This window comes from Carassius gibelio, chromosome B4 (assembly GCF_023724105.1).
Source record: "Carassius gibelio isolate Cgi1373 ecotype wild population from Czech Republic chromosome B4, carGib1.2-hapl.c, whole genome shotgun sequence".
Classification (NCBI taxonomy): domain Eukaryota; kingdom Metazoa; phylum Chordata; class Actinopteri; order Cypriniformes; family Cyprinidae; genus Carassius; species Carassius gibelio.
In genome coordinates, this window is record NC_068399.1 from 23,245,573 (window position 1) to 23,264,429 (window position 18,857).

Genomic DNA, 18,857 nt, shown 5'->3' on the forward strand with positions numbered 1-18,857 from the left:
AACAAACACTAATAATAATCACCATCATGCCCATGTTCCATCATACTAGTCTGGAATGACAAGAAAGTGAACAAATGATGACAAATGTTAATTTTTGAGGGTAAGTGTGCCTTTAAGACAACTATACTAACACTTATAACTATGGTTGGGCACCATACCGACACAACTCAATGCAACACATATCAGCTTACAAACACGCTACTAAATCCAAGCTCCGCTGAAGACCAATGTCAAACCACACAAGATCATCACTCTCAAGCTTTAGATAAGGAAAGATCTCATGCAAGCAAATCTCAGAACACTCCGCCAGCTCCCCAACACATCCTCTCTATCTCACATACACAAAACTAAACTTGAGATAAGCCTCCAGCTCATGCAAGCAAAGCTCCACTCCACACATTTATTAGTTAAACACACACACACACACACACACACACACACATACATACACAAACACATATGCTGGCACTGCTAAGGGAGGCTTTTCCCACCGAGATGCACTTACAAGATTGAAGGGATGGCCTGACATGAGCTCAGAGCGCTTTCAGAAAGAAAGAAAAAGAAAAACACAGGGGTTGGAGAAGAAAACAGAATTGGGTGATACAAAGAGAGTGAAGACTAAATATTTTTTAAGCAAAAAGTGAGAAACATTTGATCTATTTAAAAATAAAGAGACAACGAGGCAGGATGAGGAAAGAAGACAAGACAAAAGACAGAATTAGAAGAGTGTGAAAACAGATGGTGAAGAGGAGAGAAGAGAAGTCACAGACATGGTTGGAGTATCATGAGCTAAAAAAAGAAGAGACTTGAGATGATGTTTATGGCTGAGCATGGCACTGTTCATTTATAGTACGTGAATGCAGCTCATTGTTTTTCAGCATCTCACAGCACTAAATATTGTGTATATATATATATATCTTGGCCAGCCTTTGTATAAAAAAAAAAATTCAATAAGCTCGTAATTACGACTTCATAACTGAGAAATAGGACGTTTCAGAGAGCACGTGAAGACAGCAGAAAAGTGTTATCGATCAACACAGTGGAGTGAATCATTTTGTTAAATTTGTGGTTTATTATTTTGAGTCATATGGGATGCGCTAACACTGGCACGGTTAAGACTGCCTAGTGGAAGCACACCTTAATTATTCTCCTGCATCGCGCGCACACACGAGTCTCTACCATCCCATTGGGTCTCTAATAGTAAGGTGCCTGTTATAATGTTATAATCGAGGCTCTGGACTCGGTGCATAACTTGGTTTTCTTAAACAATAAAATATTTCTATTAAAACGTTAATGTCCTGGAAGTGACAAATAGCGTGTTTTATATTTTAATTACATTATTGTAATAAATTGAGATTTAGGCTACAATAAATATTTTAACTGCTACTATGTAAAAGGAACACTCCTGTAAAAAGCACCTGATTTTTTTAAGTGTTTGCAAACCAAATGTTATTAAACTTTTGTTCATATAGCAGTAGGCCTACTTAAATAAAAGTGCACAATACACTACTTTTGAACGCATTATTAATTTTGTAAATAGTTTGATTAATTGCAGACAATAAAGCGATTAATTGCAATTTAAACGTTTTAACGTTGCCCAGCACTGTAGTATATATATATATATATATATATATATATATATATATATATATATATATATATATATATATATATATATATATATATATATATATATATATATATATATATTTATATCAACCGGTTTAAAAAAAATATTGTAATAAATCACAGAAATATATCTGATATCCAATATCTACTAATAGCTTCCCTCTATGGCACTCGACAGATAAAAACTGTCGCAGGTAAAGTGCACTTGGGCGAACATTCAGCTCGCTATCATTGTATTAAGTGTTGTCAATGTAGCGCTAACGGCGTGCCAGTCACACTAATGGCTTGTTAGGGTTTCTCGTCTGCTTAGCTGGCAAAGAGACTGTGTGTTTGCTAGCTGTGATGCTTCAGTTCCCTCCAATTGTCTGGCTCACCTTCTTGAGTTGACTCTCAAGTTTGGTGCATTCCTCTCTCTTCTGCTCAAGAGCGATTTCGAGACTCTTCAGCTTGGAGTCCTTCTTCAGTCCAGAGGAGGCCAGGGACGAGGCGTGCTCCTTTAGGTCCAATAGAGAGGCCTGAGGACAAGGGAAAGGAAGGTTAAATCAGAGAGCACTTATTGAACAATCTACCTCTGAATGTAGACGATCAGGTTCAGGCGGGGGGGGAGAAAAAGCTAATGAGAAGCAGGAGGAGACTTTGTTAACGTCATGCCACAGTCCCTGATTGCACTGAAACAACCTGAGCACAAACACATGTAAATATGCGGACTGGAACCACAGCCAGCCAATTTCGAGCCAATTTCAACATCAGGAAGCACAAAGAGCCAAGAAAAATTGCCATGTGACAGTTTTTTTTTTTTTTTTCAAAACGCACATTTGTATACAAACATGCAATCAAAAGGATTTAATTCAGTCAGATCAGATTGGATCAAATCAGCTGGACCTGGTTTTGGAAACAAAAACATTTAAAGAGACCGTTCACTCAAATCTAAAAACTAATTTCCTTACCCTCAAGTCTTTCCAAACCTTTATGTTTGTATTTCTTTGGTGTAACTGTGTATTGCAATGAGATTGGAGCTTTTCTAGTTTATAAAAAAAATTAATCTCACCCAAAAAGTGACTCATGTGCCTCATACACATTCTAAATCTCATACATTGATTACAGACAACAAATAAACTTACATTTTCCTTGTTATTCACTGAAAATCTTGACATCCACCATGAGTACATAAAGAGTTCATAACAGCCAGTAATGTTTTCTGATTCATGAATGAATTCTTTTTTAAGAATCAAATATTTTCAATGAATCATTTGATCGAGTTCTAAATGATTTGTTTAAGTTCAGCTCACTGACTCATTAACAGAAAGCTAAAACAGTAACTTGAATTTTGGTCTATTTCTCACCCAAAGCAGTCATATGTATTCAGAAGGCTTTGAATATAGCACTATAAGTTATATGGGTCGCTTTACAAGACTATTACAGTGCCTTTGAATCCTTTTGACGGAGGAAAGCTCCAGTCCTTGGTGAACTGTTCCTTTAACAGCACAGAGGCTTTTATGAAGAGTAATGTGATAAAATATGAAGCAGGAGAACGATTTAAAGTTACAGTAGCTGTTACATCTCAATAGTAATATCACAAATAACGTGTACTATAATGTACAGGCCTCTGCACATATGCAGTACATCAGCTCTCTGTTTTTTTAAGCAGAGTCTCAGACACGCTGTTAAAACTGCAGCCCTCCATCTATGAGGCCTTTCCTGCCGTTTCCGCTTTCAGCCGGAGAGCCCCACAATTTCACACTCGACTGGAGTCCACGGACCAAAATACACACTTAATGTTCATACTGCCGCCCCGCGTTCTCTCGCGTTGGTAAAGAAAACAGGAGAGGGGAATGATGGGATGTGCTGGACTCCACACTTTATGATTAGAGCGTGGGAGGGGAGACCAAAAGAGCTTGGAGTGAAGAGGTCACTGTTCACCAACAACACAATGCAGGAAAAACAAGGAGAGGGATATAACAGGACGCTGAGCGATGGGAGGCTGCCGCATGCAGCTCCGGACAGCAGCCGTTATCCAACACAAATATCTAAGACACCGATGCTCGGAGCTTCACGTGCCGAGAATGGACATGGGTGGATCTCACAGAAACTGTTAGGATGTCTGGGGCACATTTATCCCCAAATTTAACAAATGAATTTAAAATTTATTTTACGACAATAAAATTTAGCCTACTTCCATGACCAGCAGTGTTTAAAGAATTGCATTTATTTGAAATAGATGTTGGTAGCAATATAAAAGTGACTTTTGAGCAATGTGATGTGTCCTTTCTGAATAAAAGTACACCAAAAAATGTATCACAAACATAAACTTACTGACCTCAAACTTTTGAATGGTTGTTGTATTACAGTAACTAAGTAATACAGTTTAAAAAAAATAATACAAATACTAATTAGAATCAATGAGAGTATTAAAGATTTAAGAGGAAAACTGTCACTACTGCACGTTGTTTGGCATAGCATATTTTTTTATCCTCTAAATAGGTTTTATTTTATTTATGCAAAATATATATGTATATATTTGTTCTCTACAGTTTTGGTGTGCAATGTGATTTCATGAGATTCACCCAAAATATGGAATTTCTATTGGCAAACGGAAATGGAAAGGGAAAGAGAAAGACACAGATGAGAGGAACTAACTATTGTAAGGGGGCGAGACAGGAAGAGGTTTAGTGGTGAGGATGTGCATCGCCCATGTTCTAGAGACAGACAGCGGAGAGGAATGTGGAGATCACAGCAAACAAGAATAACCTGGATAATAAAACAGCCACAGACACAGCGCTGTGGGAAAGCAAACGCAATCATTACAGGGATAGTTCAACCAAAAATGAACATTCGGTCATCATTTACTCACCCTCATGTCGTTCCAGAGCCATATTACTGTTGTTCTTCCACTGAACACAGAAGGAGGATTTCTGAATATTGTACTGGTCACTTCTCCATGCAATTACAATAAATGGGGACTGAAGCTTTCAAGCTTTAAAAAAAAAAGACCAAAACCATACAAAAAGGACCTATACCATAAAAAGCACCATGAAAGAACCATAAAAGTTATGAAGTAGTTCACATGACCTGTGCACTATATTCCAAATCTTCAGAAGCCACATAAGGTCAAAACTGAAATCATTATTCCAACTCCAGTGAGCTGTTATTCATTACAACTGGATCATTTAGAGTCGAATGTTGAAATCATTTTCATTGAAAATCTATTTGATGATCCAGTTCTCAAAACTGGTTTGATACCAAGACTGAAAATAAAATTAAATAAAATAAAATACAGGCTTGGTAAGTAAACGATGACCAAACTTTCATTTATAGGGTCAACTATTCCGTTTATACTGACGTAAAGGCTATTGGAGAGAAGCTAGACAAAATACAAGAAAGTGTGAAAGGATAGACGGCAAAAGGCAAAAAAAAGGAAGAAAAGACAAAAAAAAAGTGAACAACAGAGCAGAATTGATGACAGAAAGAGAAATGAGCAGTTGCTCTCTGGGAGGAGCCATTCCCTCACATTTAGATTCCACCATTTATCTTCTTGTCCTACACACACACACACACACACACACAGAGGACTGACATTGTTGCGGGTCCAGCATGTCTGTTCTCATCACTACAGCTCCTCTGGGGTTGTGTGGACGGCTGCGAAATCAGTCTGTCTCTATCAAGCCTGAGCACCTCGTCCAATAGTGCAATCTAAGGAAGACACTTCTAATGCTGCCTGGGATCCGCTTCAACCTCTTTAATCCACACCTGACACATTATAGAGGATTACTGCGTTATAAATGCAAAACCGCCATCTGAACTAACATTATGAATGCAAAATTGCACAAGATGTCGGCTGGACGCCCAACTCTGAGCTATTTGTTGGTCAGTTGAACGGCTGTTGCGCAGTACAAAAACCTGTAACTTGATTTGCTTTCACAAATGCAAGATATAATCATACAATCATACAGAAACAATCCAGGCTAATCTTTTACAAATATGTGCAAAGATTTCACAGAAACACCAAGCTGATTCATAAAATAATAGTTTACAGTTTAATTACAGTTCTCCTGATAGCAGAGCTATAGTTTAGGAGTGTTAGGATTAGTTGTGGATTTTAGCTGAGCGTACAGGCCACAATTCATGACTGCAATATTTACACCGCAAACCCAAACTTCTGTTCACAAATATGCAAACAGATTACACAGATCTGAGCGTATGCTTGCAAGATGATATAGCAGTTTAAAGGAACCGTTCACCCAAAATTTGCTCAAAAATGTACTCCCCCTCAGAATGGATGGCCTGAGTTTGATAAATTTTTAGCAAATTCTCATTTTGGCACAACTATTCCTGTAATGGTCAACAACACTTTAAAGGATGCTGTACACAAGATTTTGGCCTCTAGATATAGTTTGATTCACTCCTACAACATGAATCTGTCATTTCACCAATGTCACTGCATGGTAAAAACCATTACAAAAACACTGGAGAATGCAAGAACCATCAACTTCATACAAAACTGGCTTTAATAAAGCATTAGTTTGTTCATTACTTCATGCAAACTCAAGTTCTCACCTCGCGATCGGACAGCTCTCCCTGCAGTGAGCTGACCTTCTCTTTCAGCTCTTTCAGTTCTTTCTTGCTGCTCTCCAGTTCTTCGCTCTTCTCTCTCTCGTCTCTATCCCTCTGTTCCTTCAGACGCTCGATAATACGCTCCTACAAACATCACAAACGTGAAAAGGACGTGTTAAAAGTGTGATTTTGAAGCTGAAATGACTCACCCATATACAGGTATGTTGTTACACACCATCTGACTTTCTTCTGTGGAACAAAATCAGACATTTTGAGGAATCTTGAGCAGGTAAGCTAGTACGACCGTTGATGCAGGACCATAAGTGCATAATTACATACATTTCATTTCACCCTGTTCCTCACACAGGGCTATCATATGGTTTAGGTGGAAAGTAATGAAGCGTACATGTCATTTAAGCTACTTTTATGGTGCTTTTTGGTGTCATTTAAAGGTTACGGTGACTATGAACCACGGATATGAGAAACAGCTGCGTGAAGAGCTTCAAAAACTTTAAAAAAACACTACCATACAGGTTTGGAATGATGTAAAGGTGAGAAAATAATATCAGTGAGTTAATAATAATATTATTGGTATAAAAATAAGTGTTATTATTATTAATAATAATACTAATAAAGAAACTAAATCTAGAGTAGTCATTTTTATTATTATTGTCACTGTTGCTCAAAAAAAGTATAATTAATATTATATATAGGGAATATACTTTAAAGAAAAATGTATTAGCACAATAAGCTATCATTATTAAATATTATCTAATCTATTTAATAATATAAATTAATGTATTAATAAATAAACAATGGGTACCTTTAAGCTTACATTGATGGATATTTATTTCATGGAAGGTTGAACGCTACAATAGTACAGTGTCTTTTTTTAGATTAAATAAAAAAAGTAGCACGCACAAAAAGGAAATTATGTTTGTGGTTATTTGGGTTCCAATTTATGTAAGGGTTGTAATATTTACCCAAAAACAAGAGCAGGCCAACACCTGTCAAAGTTTAGAAAGCGCAGGCACACCAATTCCTTAATTCCCATCTTAAGTGTAACTCTGCACGGCTAGTGGAACATATCTGAATGAACACATTGGTCCGTACAATCCATTAATCTCGCACATGTGTCAACTTTGGCCAAGTGTTGGAAGATTTGCCCGCATCTGCTTTCAGAAAATGGAAGTAACTTCAGTATAAATTAGTCAGATCTGATGTGAACGGCTACTATGTATTACTATGTATGTACTACTTACTGTATGCACACTTTAATAAGGTTTTATAATTCCGAGAGGAAAACGAGACACACAGAGCAATAACGTGAGACAATAAGAGGTCTGAGGAAAGAGCGTTTGGCGCAGCCTCGCATTCGCAGTCGATGGCCTGTGAAAGAGGACGGCTGGAATCATGGAGAGCATCAGCCTCCAGCACTTTCACACCCACGCCGGCCAAAACTCACACACTGAGCGGCCGAACCGGACAATAATAACACTGCTCTTTTTCAGGCCCGCACTGCATTTCTCACCACAAGGGCTGTATTTCACTCTCCCAAGCCGGCGTTCCTGGCCGATCCTCGCTGAGCTGTGACATTAAGCATGACCGCTCATCACCATGCCAGCTAACTCTCACCGGGTTCACGACATCCATCGAACGGCATCCGAGGCGTGTGAAATGGAAAACTGCATGTGTTTAAGTAGGGAAGGACAGATACGCTCTGCAAATGTCTGTGTGATGGGAACGTGCTGCAAAAGTGCATACGTGTCCGTCTGTGTTCGAGTATGTGTGTCCACTAAAAGAGCCAGAGCGCTCTTTTTCAATATGCAGATGGCTGACAAAGTTAATTTCCGCCCCGCGGCTGGGAGGAACGGGAGGCCCAAACCTCGGCGCGTGAGGGTATGTGAGCGAGATGATGTGGGGAACGCAGAACAGCAGATCGCCGCCAAACTGCGGGCGCATAAGACAATGCTAATAACCGCCGGGGTTAATTCATTCATATTCATGAGCTGGAGATCAGGGGGCAGGTGGGGAGGGTTTTGTTGATTTGGAGAACTGCGTAATTCTGGAAGCCCGTGACCTGAAATGTTCGCTGAACTAGTTTAAGGTGTTGGCGAAGACAATCGCACATGTGATGTGAGCTGATGAGAAGTGACGGGGATTGACCCGTGGATCCGTGCGATTGCTGGGAGGTCAATCGTAGTGTGAGAATGACTGAGTCCTTACATAAGGGTGTGTGACAGAGCAATCTTCACCGACTTCACACACACACACACACAGCTTCTGCACCTGTGAAATCATGTCTCTGAAGGAGAAAACACAGGCTACTACATCCACGGATTAGTTATTAATGATATCACTATTGATGATAATAATTTCTAATAATAATAATAATAATAATAGACAATGTAATATTAATAAATTAAACAAATAATACATAATTTACATAATTACTATTAATACTACAACTTATAATACTAACCACAAACAACGAAAAACAACAAAATATATTATTCATATAATATTTACTAAAAGTATAAAATTTCATTAAAATTACGAAAATGCTACTATTTTTGCTACTGATAATGAACAACTTATTTATAATATTTACTATTAGTGTTAGATAATACATTAAAATGTATAAAATAATAACAGTAATAATATTAATAACAACAAAGTAATAACAAGTGTATTATTAATCAAATATTAAATATAAATAATAACTAATTTACATGATGATTTTGTACTACTACTACTACAACCACTATTAATAATGATCATAATCATAAGGACAAACAAATAATTAAATGCATTATTATCATAATATTTACTAATTCAATTTTATAATCAGTATTAAATCACACATATTAATTGTAGTAAGAACATGCCATGACTATTACTACTACTCCTACTAGTAGTAGTGACAATAATAATAATAATAACAATAATAATGATGACGATGATCTTGGATATATTTATGTAATGTTTACTAATAGCATTAAGCCATAAATGCTTATTACATATGGTTATTAATTGGTGTTAATAATAATAATAATAATAATAATAATAATAAACCTGGATACATTTATATAATGTTTACTAATAACATAAGGTCGCACATTCATTTTAAATGTGGTTATTAATTGGTGTGGCTAATAATAATAATAACAGTTGTTGTTGTTATTATTTACTAATAAAGATTCAAATGTTGGCACGTTTGTTTAGCCCTTCCACTAGCTGCAATGCTAAAAACAGAGTATGAATGACAAAAATACAGTACCAGTACAAATACTAAAATTAATGATTACAAAAAAAAAAAAAATCAATGAATTACAATAGCAATAATATCTGTGTAATGTCAATTCAATTCGCTAGTGTATAACTGACAGACAGCCGCTTTGAAGTCAAGAGTCATACCAATGAAACTGTTGCTACTGTGACAACCCTAAAACAGACAAGTAGTGAACTTAACAGGGAACAACAGGACATTGATGAATTTCGGTGGCTGTACATGAATGTGTGTATGTGTTCGTGGGTGTCCACCTTCTCAGCCAGGGCCTCCTCCAGCGTGGTGAGGGCCGTGTCCGTGTTTGAAGTGTCGGCCTGCAGGGATTTGACGCGCTCCTTCAGGCTGGTCATCTGCTTCTCCTTATCCTTCAGCTGCTCCTGCAGGTTCTCAATCTGCACCGAGAGGGAGAGACAGTTTTACGGCATCGAACTGATCCAGATGAAGACATATCTATTAAAGCACAATAAACAACATTTACTCACACTTAAGCTCAGAGTAGACTAAGTGAAGCCATTTTTCATGTTATTTTCAGCATATCCACTTACAGCGCTCCATATGGAACAACATTAGGAAAGGGGGGGGGGGGACGGATCGGTTAAAAACAATCTATTTTTTTCGCTGTTGAGCTGAAAATAAATAATGACCTCATTAGAAGCATATTCAGAACTAATTCTCTTCATAAACTTTCCTTATCTGCGTGCGCGGCTGGCGTGTGCGTGACGCCGGAGCTGATGAATGGCACAGGAGAGATGGGCATTTCCACGTTTCGCTCCATTCATCATGTCCCGACAGCTCAATGAAAAGACTGACTGTTCCTGTCCACCGTTTCACATTCAATTAAACGCCGACGGATTTGATAAATAGTTGCCGTTTTTTGTTTCTTTTAGCTGCTTTGAAACAACCTGCCGTTGATAGAGCCGCTCTCTGTGCAAACACATTTTATCAGCAGGCCTACCTCGACTGTTTAGAGTAAAAGTTCTTTGGCTGCACAAGATGAAGAGAAAATATAGGGTCTTTGATATAAACGGAATTGTTTTAAGACCACTTTTCTGAAATGTTGGCAGCAGAAGTTTTGTTTGCAATAGCTAGAGCCTCAAAGCCAATGAGAATGAGATTTATGTCACAAAAATAACAAACATTATGACAAAGACATCAGCCAATTGATGTACATTAAAAACATTTTTAAAAAGATAACAATTATACCATACTATTTTATATATATATATATATATATATATATATATATATATATATATATATATATATATATATATTCATCTATGTTGTTAAAGTACATACAGTACATTATTATATTATAATTGTTATTAATTCATATTACAAGACATTTAAAAACAATGAAAAATACTAAAAATAATTTTTAATAGTTATAAACCAATCGAACTTAGCAAATATTGCTATATACAGTATATAGACTACAAATATTCCCTTTCTTCCATTTAAAAAGTATAAATACATATTTTTATAATTCTATTATTCATGTTTCAAGTCTAAAGTTATTTTAAACCATAATAAACTAAATAAAGCATATATTATATTTAATTTCATTAAATTCCTACTATTAATTACTCATGTTTCAGACATTTCAAAATCAGTTATCAAAAATGCTAAAAAGTAAAATTAGTAGACCAAAAATCTTCTATTAAAAAATATATTATTCTACATAATTTATATAAAATACTTACTACATTACTATAACTATTAACCTTTTATTCATGTTTCGAGACATTTGAAAATAACTGAAAATGAAATGAAAAATCACTTATTTTCAATTATTAAAACTATATTCAACATTAATTATAAACCAAACAAAAATAACAGACTACAAATCTTTCCTTTGGCCACATCTCTCACATCTTTTCTCCCTTTGTAGTTTGTTTTCACACAATTTCAAGTCTTTAAGTGCCTTAACGATTTTAAAAGCTTTTTTATTCAGTGTCAGGAAAAGAGCAAGAGAAAACTGTGACAGCGGAGTAATCTGGTTTCCGACCCGACCGCTGATAGAGATAAAGTCGTGTCGACTTATGAATTTAATTAAAAGGGTGAATGTTTTTGGCAAAAGTGATTACAAGGATAACAAATGTAGGCAGAAAGGAAAAGTGAGAAGAAACCCAATAATGAATTTGCCCTGGTTCAAAAAACCCGACCGTTGTTGCTCGAATAATAAAAAGTTCGGCAGGGTTTGTTGTTTTAAATAATTTCAGACATGTTTGGACAGATGTCGGGGTTACTCTCAGCTAGTTTTAAGCGAAAAGTTGAGTGAGGAAAAAAGTTGTGCTGATTGGTCCTATGGAACTGTGGGAAATTTTGTGTGGACCAAAAGCAAAAACAACGGTGCATGCCCAATAGGAATGCTTAAACACCTCCAGCCCTTCATTAATCAAAAACACACAGCTGACAGCTCCACCTGTCCGGCGACACACACATTCACACACACTTCACCTCCTTCCCTTTGATATCATCTGCGGTCGCCCATGAAACCTGGTTGTGTAACGCAACCTGATTACGCTCCTCTGCCCCATTACCCAGCATCCCCCAGAGTACACCGTGCAGCTTTGGCCGCACTCACTATACGCTCATGAATATTGCATTGAGCTCGCATTATGCATGTGCAGAGTCATATGATAACAGCAATTATATTTCAGAAAACAATCAGTGCATTGAGAGGAAAACTGCAATCCCGTGTAGGAAAAATGCCTTCATCTTCCTCGTAAAGGGAAGCTGGACATTCAGATCTAGATTGTGGGGATCCATGTCAAGCCAAATGATGATTACGTTCAAATAGGAGCCTATTAGGCAAAAAAAGAGCCCATGTTGGGATTCTCAGAGAAGCTTTAAACTAGAATGTTTCAATGACGTGGTATCTAAAATTGACGGAAGAACAGACTGTAGATGGACACACACTCCCAAAAGCTCTTCTGCCCTGTTTCAGGTTTCGGTTTCATCTTAGATTGTGTGAGCGGATAAAAGAAGAGACGAGACAAAAAGAGCAGCCTTCCGTCAGAGAGATCCAAACGCATGGAGACCTAAAGGGATTTGTGTGTGTGTGTGTGTGTGTGTGTGTGTGTGTGAGAGGGGGGGGGGGGTTATCTGAATTATTAAAGAGTGTTTTGTTTCACTTAGTGATCTGCTGCTTGTCAGTGTGGTGTGAGCTCTAGAAACAGACAGAGAGGCACGCGACACACAACAAGACAACAGACGCACACACACGCATACACGCACGCACAGAGTGAAAGAATTTGAGCGTTTACAGTCAGTTGCATCAGAATTGTATGCAATGTGCAAGCCGAACAAAACATGTCAAACCCACAGAGTGGAGCGATGGGAAGGCAGATGGGTATTAAGAAGGTTATACTGTATGTATAAGAGCAACTGTTTGCTGGATGTTTCCAGAGCTTTTTGTTAGAAGGTTCTCAGTAATACTTCACAGTATTATTTTAGTATAATTTTGATAGAATTACAGTTTTTATTAGCAATTTAAACAGATTTGTGTAATTTTCTGCTTTCTTTTTCATTTAGATTTAATTTTAATTTAGAACTTTTTTTCTAAAAGGTTTTAATGCCTTTTTTGCATAAAGAAAACTATATACTAAAACATGTATTACTCAAGTACAATGTTTAAGAAAATACTATGCTATGTCCAATTAAACGTGTTAGGTTTTTTTTTTTTTTTACAATTTTCACTCAGAAATTGCTAATATGTTTCAAAAACAATTGCAATGAACATATATAGAAATGGACAAGTACCCCATTCTATTAAAAATGACATTTAGAAAGATGGTATTTTCTTGTAAAACGTACTCCGGTCATTTTTATTTACAGCTTTGAAAAAAATCATTTTTAACAGAAGAGTCTATTAAACCACTCTGCAGTCTCTTTTTGCTCAAATAAAAAAACATTTTTTAAGCGCAAATCAATCTTTCATGCTCATTTATTTATTTATTTATTTATAAATAAATAAGTAGCCAATTTGCATAAGGGTCCTGATCCACCTGTCAGGATTTATTTAGAAACACACACGTGAATCCCGTGTCATTTGCGAGAGGTTTGTTGAAGCGGAATGGGTGGCGTCGAACACACACACTGCTCAGTAATGCAAATGAGTGTGAGGAGTTTGGCACCTGAGTGGGTGAGACCTGACAGGTAAGTGGCACGACGCCAGTCTTTGTGTCTGCAAACTCCCACACAGAAAGAGATTTTTCCCTAATTTTCAAAATTGTCAAAATTTATATTCCAGCTTTGATCACCATATGTTAGGGGTGGCACTAAACTAGTCGATTAGTTCTGGCAGTAGTCGACCTGCCAGGGCTGTGTCGACTGGTTATGGATCACATGACTTTAGCTGCACTCGTTTGATACAAAGTGACAGCAGGAGGAAAATTCCACTGTGTGACTGTGAGTCATTAGTTTTATATAATAAATTGCAACGGACACATTTATTTGGATTTACTCAAAAGTTCAAGGTGGTCAGAGTTTTACTGCTTGCAGTCAAAGCGCTTTAAAGGGCATGAATTTACAGACGTAATATCGCTGAGGGAGCTTTACTGCTGAACTGCATCTCTAAATGCATCATTTTAAAAGCAAGACCACCTGAAACAGTAGAGCTAAAAGCTAAGCTAATAGCAATTACAGTAACCTGATTTATTATTATCATTATTATTATTTATTTGTTTGTTTTACTAGATATGAACAATGCCATTAAAAATATATATTTAGTAAGAATAAGGGATAATATATTTTTTTCCTGATTCAAATGAATACCTTTATTGAGCAAGGAAACATTAAATTGAGAATATTTTATGTTACAAAGGATTTCTATTTTGAAAAAATACTATTCTTTTTAACTTTATATTCATCAAGAATCCTAAAAAAATATTAAATCCAAACGTGTTGATATTAATAATAATAATAAATGTTTTAGCAAAGCAGAAATCCAGTATATTAGAATGATTTCTGAAGGATCATGTGACACTGAAGACTGCTTTGCACCACAGGAATAAATGTATTAAAAAAGAAATTTATTTTAAATAGTAATATTACTTCATAATATTACTCTCTTTTTTTACAGTGCTTGTGTACATTTAAAAATATATATTTAAAAAATGTGTGAACTTTTATTTTTTTGCACAACCATAAATAAGGGTCCAGTTTCTGCAATAAATAAATTCTAATTTTAGTATTTTAGTAGCATTAAAATGATTACTTTTTATTGCAACAAATTGACCTTTATTTTATTTGCATCTATTTTGCATTGTCTCCATGCATTTGAACAATAATGGAAATGGAATAAAATGGAAAAATCTGAGTATGAGAAAGACAGAGGAGGAAGTGCCGATTAATTAGAAACTTCTGTAGAACTTCTTTCCCCCAATTAAGTTGAAAGCAGAGAGGATCTCTCTCTCTCTCTCTCTCTCTCTCTCTCTCTCTCTCTCTCAGACTGTTAGGGTCTTAAGTCTCTTTGCTTTTTGATGTGAGCTTTATCATTATTTTAACACAAGGCACTTATTAGCATGCACCCTCTTAAAGCTCTGCTCTCTCTGTCTGTGTGTCTCTTGCTCTCGACTGAAGGACGGTAACAAACAATGTAAGAGGCTCTTTTTTACAGCAAGAAGATCACAACTCAGGCCCGACATGCTCTGTTTAAGAGGCTTTCCTTGTGGTGCTAAGCCTGTTAGCCTTCTTCAACTTCTTAGCTGTTAAAAAAAAAAAATCACAGAGTCGTTCTGCTTTCTGAACCAGCCTTTAAAAGTGCAGCAAATCGGAAGCTCTTCATCCATGGAGGTGGTTGTGGGGTCAGTGAATGTTCAGGGTTTAGCCCAAACCCTCTGTGAATGCACACGGGACATCCTTCAATAAAATACTGCAATACGATACATTTCATAATACATGTTGAAACGTTACATGCGCGGTGAGTCATTGTTAATGAAGTAAAACTCTCAATTCTACTGGCGCAAACACTAAAAATGTGGTTTCAGCCAATCACAAACCGCTGCATGGATTTTAAATCACTGTTGTTAAAATAAAACAACAATGATGACTCTTTTGGTTTGCTGTACATTACTGTTCAAAAGTTTAGGGTTGGTAAGAAAAAAAGCTGCATTTGTGAACAAAAATACTGTAAATGTTTTCAAATTTAAATTTACAATAACAGTTTTGGGTTTAGATGTATTTCTAATATTTTCAATGAAAATATCTTCCACATATCAAATAGAATTTTTTAATGCATTAAATATATTTTATTTAAATATACATAGTCTCAATGTGATTTCCCCTGGTTAAATAAAGGAATAATAAAAATAATAATAATTTTCAGCAGCAATTACTTTACTCTCTTTAGTGTCAAAGAATGAAGTAATGAAAGAACTCAAGAAACATTTCATTATCATCATTAATGTTGAAAATAATGTAATATTTTTATGGAAACCATAAAACTTTTTTAAGTATTCTTTGATGAACAGTAAGTTAACAATCACAGAATTTATTTGAAACAGAAATCCTTTATAATATCATAAACGTCTTTAACTGTCACCTTAGATCACTTTAATGCATACTTGCTGAATAAAAGTATTAAATTCTTTCAAAACATAAAATCATACTGACCCCAAACTTTGGAACGGCAGTGGAGTCCAATGCACATTGAACTTTGATGACAGTTTTATGTCGTCAAAGTGTCAAGTTTGTTCAGAAGTTAGCAGGCTGTTACTTGTAAGAATAATATATTTTCTGGATTTGCCGAAAGTTCATGAGGTTCATGAAATTGTGTCTCAATAAAAGAGTTTTGCAAGAACCTCAATGTCCCAGATTTTGTTTCGAAAGTTTGCAGACAAATTCCTTGAGCAACGCTAAATATTGGGTGTTTATTACATCTGGATAGAGCGAAACTCTGACCACAGAGTCAACAAACAGGTTTCATTTCTTTGGTGTCGTCTGAAGAACAGAATTTATGTCCTGTAATTTAAACATTGTGTTTCAAAATAAGATGCAGATCGACCTTATTTTTATTAACCGCAACCCTAATTGGGTTTAATAATGCTAAAAATCCCCAGACATGGTAAAAAACAGGACATTTCATTCATAAGACAAAGTGTTTCTGGCTACCCTCTCGTGCCAAAGAGAGCTGCTCTCTATCAAGACGTTCGACTGGAGTTTACATACTTGAGCGAGTTCTGCTGAACTGCGTCTTGTATTCCGCCCTCCTCGCATTAACAAATGTTATTTTCTGCAGCCTGTCCTGCAGTGAACTTGTGAAAGAATTCCTGTCCAAACCGCTGTTTTCAATATTTAGTTCGGCCGCTTCCACTGCGGATCTGTTTGCCACCTTATCTGACAGTTGCAAATTAAATTATTGTTATTTTCCAGGCTGTTAAAGGGGAGGTGTTCGGTTAAACACAAAACACTGAATATAAACAAAGGAGGAAAAGAGCGGGCCGAGTCTCTGGGCTGCCGCTGGAAGAGGTGTTTTGCTCCGTTCGGCATGCACTCGCTCACAAACGGTGCCACTGAGAAGGCAGAGAGCTTCGCACTGGGAAAACAATTACAAAGCCAAACAGCTCCAGAAGGGAGAAAAAAATGATGTTCAGACATTAAAGGAGAGTGCAAGAAAAAAGTAACCAGCCCAAGCTAGGCCTCCTCTGAGAACGAATGCATACTTCACAGGACACTGTGTATCTTTTCATTTACTCACAGACACACACCGTCTAGCAAAGCTTCTTTTTGAACATGCAAAATTAGTGTTGTTTGAAAAAACTAAACAATGTATCTTATTTAGAGGCCATTTTCTACACGTCTGGAGCATTAGACTTTTCTGAAGTATGCTTGTAATGTTACTCAAGGTTTTTAACATCAAAAACAGACAAGGATTTTGTTTTTTACTAACCCTTGGAATTAAACAGGCACTTTTCTTCTACTTTGGCTATATCTGAAATTGAATACTTCACTACTATATAGTAGTGTATATAGTCTATATAGCAGCCTTTAACTTGCAGAATTCTATATGCAGATGAGCTCTGCTATGATTGGCTGACATTTTAAGCAGTACAAAAATAATCATTTATCAAGCAGTCTTATATAAATTTAAGAAGTCTTATGTTAATGAGCTGATGGTTATGATACCAAAGTCATGTTTATTTCTTAATTGCACATTTCCAAAAACAGTCTAGACAACCTGAGGAGGAAGTTTAGTCTTAAATGTTAAAACGTATCAACGTGATAAATGTTAGAGATAGTTCACCCAAAAATAAACTTTGTGTCCTTTACTCACCATCATGTTGTTCCAAAAATTTATGAACTGGCTTTTGTCAAGTGTTTGGGTACCAACATTCTTCTAAAAATCTTCCTTTGTTTTCAACAGAAGAAAGAAGATCATACAGGTTTGCAACAACTTGAGGGTGAATAAATGATGACAATTTTCATTTTTGGGTGAACTATAGTTTATCATGTGGATACATTTGAACATTTAAGACTAAACTTCCTCCTTCAGGTCGCCTAGACTGTTTATGGAAATGTAGCTGGAAACTAAGTGATGCAGAAATAAACATGATTTTGCCATCACAACCACCGTGATTTTTTGCACTGCTTAAGATGTGAGCCAATCACAGCAGAGCTCCTTTGCATATATAATTCTACAAGATAAAACGAATTCTAACTTCTGATTGGATGCTCATCTGTTCCGGTCTCCATAGGAACCCATTTAAATAATGCCCATCTGTTTTTAATGTAACTAGCGTCGGCAACTTTGTGTAATCTACACACTCATTAAACTGTGAGGAGTGAGGCACTGACAAATGACGGTCATTGCGATGCTGTAAAGTGATGGCGCTATGGAGCCATGTGGTTTTAAAAACATTTGGATAAATTCAACATTAGATTATCAGCTCAGAATATATGATAATTTGACTAGAAACGCTGGAGATCGGAAATGCAAAGCATACTTCCGGTTGAGAGTCAGGCATGACTTCCGCGTTCAGGAGAAAATTCATAAAAAATTCAATACATATACAAAAAAAATTCATATGCTCTAGTTTTTCCTTACTGGATGTAATTCTGCATGCTCTGTACAGTTTCTCGTTTCTCGTGTTTGACCTGTGCGTTGAACGGTGTCCTGCTGAGAAGCCCCATGCATACCTTCATAGCACTGTCTCAATGTGTTATGGCCATTAGGAACAACTCTGGGGCAATACAGAGTGGCTCAGGCACTATAATGGAAACTAAATGTTTCTCTTTCTGTGGCTTGGGAGAGCGCTTGGCTTTTATAAAAGTTCATTGTGCCCCTGATGACTCCGAGAGGCTTTCAGACTCAAACTGTGAAGAGAAGCAAAGCGGTTGAGACAAACAGAGAAAGAAAATAGACACACAAAAAAAAAGAAACAAC

General features: G+C 36.4%; 1 protein-coding gene across 8 annotated transcripts in view; it reads right to left on the reverse strand.

Moving 5' to 3' along the window:
• LOC127956808 (ELKS/Rab6-interacting/CAST family member 1) overlaps positions 1-18,857 on the reverse strand; it is a 191,761-nt gene that overhangs the window by 136,974 nt on the left and 35,930 nt on the right. For 5 of the 8 annotated variants that reach the window (XM_052555022.1, XM_052555020.1, XM_052555024.1 and 2 more), the window contains 3 exons: positions 9,724-9,861; positions 6,184-6,324; positions 2,004-2,144 (listed from right to left, as the gene is read on the reverse strand). In XM_052555022.1, the coding sequence (XP_052410982.1) occupies positions 2,004-2,144; positions 6,184-6,324; positions 9,724-9,861 (420 nt within the window). Of the gene's footprint in view, positions 1-505; positions 542-2,003; positions 2,145-6,183; positions 6,325-9,723; positions 9,862-18,857 lie in introns of all 8 variants that reach the window. The other 3 variants (XM_052555019.1, XM_052555018.1, XM_052555023.1) reach the window with 1 other exon arrangement.